Below are 6975 nucleotides of genomic sequence, written 5' to 3'. Positions count from 1 at the left end.
TTAGAACTGATTGAGATCAAGTTTTGTTTTGTTTTTTCATAACAAAAAACGTTTATTAAGTAGCCATAACCCAACAGATCCTTCCCACTTGCTCCTTTCCTTCTTGCTTGGGAGGAAGCTCCTTGGTGTGAAGAGCCACAAAGTTGGGGTCCAAGTGGAGATGCTCCTGGCTCCTCTCTACAGGACTTGCTGACATCTATGGCCACCCTCTGGTGCCAAGAATTTGTGACCCTGGGCTTGAACCCCATCTGCCTGGGGACAAGACTGCTGACAACCCTGGCTGAAGGGCATAGCCCAGTTCAAGGCTTTTCCATTCCCCCGAAGTTTACAGCTCTGTGCCCAGCCAGGACTACTTAAGCACAAGCATAGCTTCCTGCCGTTCTTGGTGGTCAAGTAGAGTCTATGTGTGAGGTCATACTCCCGCCGCAGGAAGGCATAAAGTAGTCAGAGATGAGCAGAATCTGTTCAACGTTGAACGTCAGTGTGATGGCATAATAGAAATTCGAGTTGGCACTTCCTGCATAAATGCAGCCATGATAAATGCAGCCCCCTGTCCCCATAGGCCATGGTTCCTGGAACTTGGTGTGACATCTGTGGTGGAAAGAAATGGCATCCCCAACCTCTCCACCCAACTCCCATCCAACCAGGTTCCAAGCTTCATATGCAATGATGTGCAAAATATACAAGGCCCTTCTCCCTGGATAATGACCAAGCTTTGTAGTGATGTAGCAAACCCAGCTTGATCATATCCTTGGGCTTCTGAGTCCAGTTGTAGTGTGAAAGTCACCACTGACAGTAGATGTGGCCAGATTTGTTGGCTCCTGGCTTAGACTATCAGAATAAGTGACCATCCGAATAAGTGATCATCAGAACAAGTGACTATCAGAATACGTGACCATCAGAATAAGTGATCATCAGAATAAGTGACCACCAGAATAAGTGACCATAGGAGGACGACAGTATCAGGAAGCATTGGGAGCAACAGGTAAGGGAGACCATCTGTCACTGGAAGCTGGTAGACTCTTAGCTATGGCGACCAACTCCTCTCCACCTTCCTGGGGGTTTGAAAATGAAAGTGAAGGCTTGCTGGGTAGCTTGGTTTGTGGTGAGCTTCCTTGACTCCCAGCTGTGCCCCAGGCATGGCTGGATAGAGTGGCCAGGATGTGCAGAGAAACATGAGTTTACAGGCCAATAACAGATCTCAAAAGCAACACCTACTGCACAGCATACAACATTGGAATCAAAAGCATAGACTGAGACAGAAAAATCGAATTGTAAGAGAACAAATGTACTCATAGAAATAGGAGAAGATACTGACAACGTTAAACATGATGTAGAGATCATAGGGAATAATCTAAGGTAAAACAACAACAACAACAACAAAACAACCTTTCAAATAAGGAATTCAAGAGATGGATGGAACTGAAGGTGGAGGCGGTAGATATGGGAAGGGTGGGGATAGGTCCTGACAGAGGCAGTGTGGTAACATGTCCAGAAAGATTGTGAAGGAGCAAAAGACAGTAAAAGATCCCCACAAAAGGAAGAACATGCTCAGCATTTCTCAAGTTGGAGGAACTGAAGAAGAAATTCAAGCCTTGACTTTCGTTATTGAAGGATTCTCTAGGTAAATTATTGAATGACGTAGAAAGCATCAAACAGAGATGGAAGGAACACACAGAGTCACTGTACCAAAAGGAAATGGTTGATGTTCAATTTCAAGAGGTAGCATATGATCAAGAGCTAATGACACTGAAGGAAGAAGTCCAAGGTGCATTGAAGGAATTGGCAAAGAACAAGGCACCAGGAATTGATGGAATAAAAATTGAAATCTTTCAAGAAAGTGAGGCAGCACAGGAGGCACTCACTCATCTATGCCAAGAAATTTGAAAGACAACTATCTGGCTGACTGATTGGAAGAGATCCATTCATATTTGTGTCCATTCCAAAGAGAGGTGATTCAACGGAATACGGAAATCATCGGACAATATCTTTGATATCCCATGAGAGTAAAGTTTTACTAAAGGTAATACAGAAACAGCTGCAAGTATACATTTACAGAGAACTTCCAGAGGTTCAAGCCGGATTCAGGAGGCCGTGGAATGAGGGATATCATTGCTGATGTCCGACGGATCTTGGCTGAAAGCAGAGAATATCAGAAAGATGTTTACCTATGCTTTATTGACTACGCAAAGGCTTTCGATTGTGTGGCTCATGACACAAGCTATGGACAACATTGTGAAGTATAAGCATTCTGGAACACTTAATTGTGCTCATGAGGAATCTGTACATGGACCAAGAGGCAGTTGTTTGAACAGAAAATGAATGGGAACACTTAATGGTTTTAAATTAAGAAAGGTGTGTGACAGGGTTGTATTCTTTCACCATACTTATTCAACCTGTATATGAGCAAATAATCCGAGAAACTGGGTTATATGAAAATAAAAAGTGGCATCAAAAGACTTGTTGACAACCTATGATATGCAGATGATACAACCTTGCTTGCTGAAAGTGAAGAGGTCTTAAAACATATACTGATGAAGATCAAAGAGCACAGCCTTCTCTATGGATCGCATCTCAATGTAAAGAAAACAAAAATCCTCACCACTAGACCAATAAACAACATTCTTATCAATGGAGAAAAGATTGTCAAGGACTTCACTCTTCTTGGGTCAACTATCAACACTCATGGAAGCAGCAGTCAAGAAATCAAAGGACATATTGCATTAGACAAAACTGCTGCACAAGACCTTTTTAAAGTGTTGAAGAGCAAAGATGTCAGCTTGAAGACTAAGGTGCTCCTGACCCAAGCCATGGTATTTTCAATAACCTCATATGCATGAGAAAGCTGGACAGTGAATAAGGAAGATCGTAGAAGAATTGATGTTTTTGAGTTATGGTGTGGGAGGAGAATATTGAAAGTGCCATGGGCTGCCAAAAGAACCAACAGATCTGTGTTGGAAGAAGTGGAGGCCAGGATGGCCAAACTTCATCTCTCATACTTCAGACATATTGTCAGGAGGGACCAGTCGCTGGAGAAGGATCTCATATTTGGTAAGATGGAGAGTAAGAGAAAAAGAGGAAGACCCCCAGCGAGATGGATTGGCAAAGTGGCAGCATCAATGGGCTCAAGGGTGGTAACTATTGTGAGGTTGGCACAAAATCAGTCAGTGTTTTGTTCTGTTGTGCACAGGGTCTCTGTGAGTCGGTACCGACTCGATGGTGCCCAACAACAACAACAAGGTTCCCCTCGGCCCTTTGATAGCAGGATGGAGTTGCCATTACCGGGCTCTGCCTGCAACAGGCTTGGGATATGCTTGGTGTTCACTAGGGTGGGTTAACTTTGAGATATCCCTTAATGATCCAAGTGGAGATGCCAAAGAGGAGGCTGAGCTATGGGTACAGAACTCAGGGCTGTCTGGGCTGTATCGCCACCTTACAGATGGTACTAATGACTGATGAGATTCCACATCCAGAGGGCTGGAAGAGAAGGAACCAAATTCTTGGATCCTGGTCATGTAGTCACAGGATTAGTGCTGAAAAAGGGGCTTCATGTGCTGTTGGCTGTGTATCACTAGCACTGAATAGCATGGAGAGTTCGAGAAGGGGCATCCTAACGGAGAAGACCAGTATGCTTAGCGCTCTGTGGTCGACTAGTAATGGAAGCAAATGTTGAGTAAGAACTGGGCTCCAAGGACTCACCACCAAGGACTACTGTGCCTCTTATGTTCCTATTCAAGGACATGCTCAGGGCTACTGGGGCTGTTTGTTTCTTCTTTGACTTTTAGGAACTTACATTAACATTGTGACTAAGGAAGGGTGCACATAAAAAAGAAATGGACACCCTTTCATTCTTCTAGGAATCCTTTAATTTTCATGTTGAGTGTTGCATGGCTCCCATTTTGGATAGGAGAGACAGGCCCCTTTCTTCCACAGATCACAGGAGAACAAGGGTCAACCAGAAGTCAATTTCTCAGCACTGCGCTTGCTCTTGGGTGTGGGGACTGTGCTGAGGACTCACCGGCCTCTGGAGGTTATCCGGGCAGTTGTGAGGCAGGAATTCAATCAGAAGTAGTCCAGTGAGCGATAATGTCCACAGGTGGGGGTCTGGTCAGCAGGGTGTCCAGACCCTGATGGTTCATTGGCAAAGGCTCCTGAGCACCATTTCTGCATTTTCTTCTTTGGATGAAAACACCAAATGATTTGAGTGAGAAAAGCACTAGGTGACTTCTAAGGCACTTTAGGAGGTGGAGACCCAGAAAGACCAAGTGCCGTCAAAGTCGATTTCAACCCATGTGTTCCGTAGGGTCTTCAAGGCTGTGATCTTTCAGAAGAAGAATGCCAGGCATGTCTTCCAAGGCACCTTGGGGTCAGTAGTTGAGTGTTTAAATGCTTGCACCATCCACAGACTCCTTAGAAGTCGCAGACAAACACAAAGTTGGCTTCTAGCTGCTTCACTCTCAGAGCTCAAGGCCCTTCTACACCAAAACAGGTTGTCAGATGGACTGCATCCAGGTGGGGGTGCAGCAGGGCACCCCAGGTGAGCAGTGAAGACTGCTGGTTCTGGAGAGTTGTCCATGAGAACCAGGATGACCCATATACAGGCACACAGACTGTCCAAAGGGGCAGACAACTGGGGATCATCGGTGTCTGTCATCATTCCCTGTCATGACTGATGTCACTAATTGGGATCCCACCCGCTGTCTGTCCATCTTGAGCTCTCACTAGCCAACCCACCTCTGAGTTTGTTTGAGGATTGGGTCTGATGTTTCCTGTTGCCATGGGCACTCTCGGTCCATTAGGGTTTCTCTCCTGGGCTATGTGCAGGTGGTCTCCTAGAAGAGGTGTGTGGGGGCATGGAGGGGGTCTGTCCTCTCTTGTTATGCAGCTGGTCAAAGTCAGTTCTTTGTCTTGGTGCCAAGTTTCTCTCCACAAGGACACCCAGAGAGAAAAGCCCATCTCTGCCCACACTCTGGTAGACATGGTTAAAGAGACCTATGGTCGGTGCCTTGACTCAACCTTTCTTTGTTCCATTCATGAGAAAAATGTCAGAAACCTGGAGTGGGAGAGGCTGAAGATCACACCTTGAGAAGTCTTCTTTTGCAAGTTCTTCACACCATCTAAAACACTGTCCTCAAGGAAGAGACATCGTCTGGCTCTTTCTCACAGATGCAGCAGGCTGATGGAGGGGCCGTGGGAGCCATGAGTGAGTGAATAAGAGTGGGTGAACTGAAGAACTGGGGATCTGAGCAGCACGCTCACCTCGCAGGGGGAGCCCACCATGGGCAGTGATTCTTCTGGTTTCTCCCCAGAAGGATTCAGGGTGGAAAGTGCAAACAGGGGGAAGGTGGTGTGTGGCTTCTTTGGAGACTTTAGGGTTGGTGAGTCATCACGGGTTTCTGTGAAGGAAACACATGCACAAATTAGTGTGCACAGGATTAGGTGCACACAGAAGAACACACAAGTGTGCAAAGACTCATTTGTGCACACACACATGTGCAATGGACATACATACATATGTGACTCTGATCACACACACATATGATGTGCACACACATACATGATCACACACATATGGACAGACACAAATATATATACATGTGAGTGTACATGCACAAGACTATGTACATGGACACACAGGCACACATAAGTCATGTGAGTGTGACACATTGGTACAACATAAGTGTGTATAGGGGTACATGCCATCCATGTCATGTGCATATGCCTATACAAGCACTCGTGTGATATGCATATGTGAGTGTGCACATAGATATACAAGGGACTTCAAAAAGTTTAAAGAAAAATAGAATTGAAAGAAAATGAAATTTCCCCATGAAGCCCTGAAGCCTCTCCATATGCACATGAACATTCATGATAGTACAGTCACACAAGTGTGCATACGAACAGAAGCGTGTGAGTGTGCACTGATAGTTACAAGTGTGCACACATGCCCCAAACCATACATGTGCATGTACACATAGGTTCATGCATGTGGGCAAAGACACTGGTACATTTACACAAGTGTGCACACACATAAGACATGAATGTGCACACAGGTTCCTGCACGTGAGCACACAGTGATAAATTCATGTACGTGCATACACATATGTGAGTGCACACACAGGCATGCACACATGACTCTGCACACGGATACAGTCATGCAAATATGAGTGTGTGCACAGGTATCCATATGTGAGTGGGCACACTGCTTCATGCATGTGAGCATACACTCTGATCATCTACACAAATGTGCACACATATACACACGTGTGTATACATACATGAGTGTGCACACAGGTTTGCACATGAGTGTGCACATAGCTTAATGCCTGTGACCACACACACTGATACATACACACATGTGTATGCATACATGAGTGTGTGCACAGGTAGACACACATGAGCATTCATACAGATATGACCCTGCCTATGTCATTCTTTCCTGTGGTCTGGGGAATGCCAGGAGGCTGGGTCTGTGGGCAGCCGTTGTAGGACATCAGGGCACTGCTCTTGGCTTCAGCAATCCCTCCCAGGAGTCAGGGGCATGGGGGCAAGGAGTGGGGCCCTGTGGAGAGGGTCCCCATGGTCTCAGCATTGCCACCTTTCCTGACTCTGGAACCACCTGTATGCAAACTCACATGTATGGTGCACCTGGTTTCATATTTCTTAGCTATCATAGACTGGATTCTTTAAGAAATGTTTTTAGTTTTACACTGATATTTTTCAAATTTTACTTTACTTTTTGCTTAAATTTTCTGGTTTTCAGTCTTGTTAGTTTACCCAAATCTCCTCTGCTCTGAATATTTTCATATAAATACATACCTCTTACAGGTCACAGAACTGGAAAGACTCATCAACAAAGGAAATGAAAACATTACCGCAAAAATGTAGTTGGCTCTCCCCTTCCTCCCATTGGGGTTTCTCTGTGTCAGTGAACCGCGGTACATGGATTTCCGGTCAAAGGTTTCTTCGCCACTA

General features: G+C 45.3%; 1 protein-coding gene across 1 annotated transcript in view; it reads right to left on the bottom strand.

Moving 5' to 3' along the window:
- Positions 1 to 5369: 5369 nt before the first annotated feature.
- Positions 5370 to 6975, bottom strand: part of MLPH (melanophilin) — a 44492-nt gene continuing 42886 nt past the window's right edge. Inside the window, exons 11-12 of the mRNA XM_006866779.1 lie at positions 6876 to 6972; positions 5370 to 5396 (exon numbers count right to left, since the gene is read on the bottom strand). Coding sequence (XP_006866841.1) covers positions 5370 to 5396; positions 6876 to 6972 — 124 coding nt within the window. The remainder of the gene's footprint in view (positions 5397 to 6875; positions 6973 to 6975) is intronic.

The sequence above is a fragment of the Chrysochloris asiatica genome, unplaced genomic scaffold (genome assembly GCF_000296735.1).
Source record: "Chrysochloris asiatica unplaced genomic scaffold, ChrAsi1.0 scaffold00096, whole genome shotgun sequence".
Classification (NCBI taxonomy): domain Eukaryota; kingdom Metazoa; phylum Chordata; class Mammalia; order Afrosoricida; family Chrysochloridae; genus Chrysochloris; species Chrysochloris asiatica.
The sequence above is the reverse complement of the archived record's forward strand: the minus strand, read 5'-3'. Positions and strand labels throughout refer to the sequence as shown.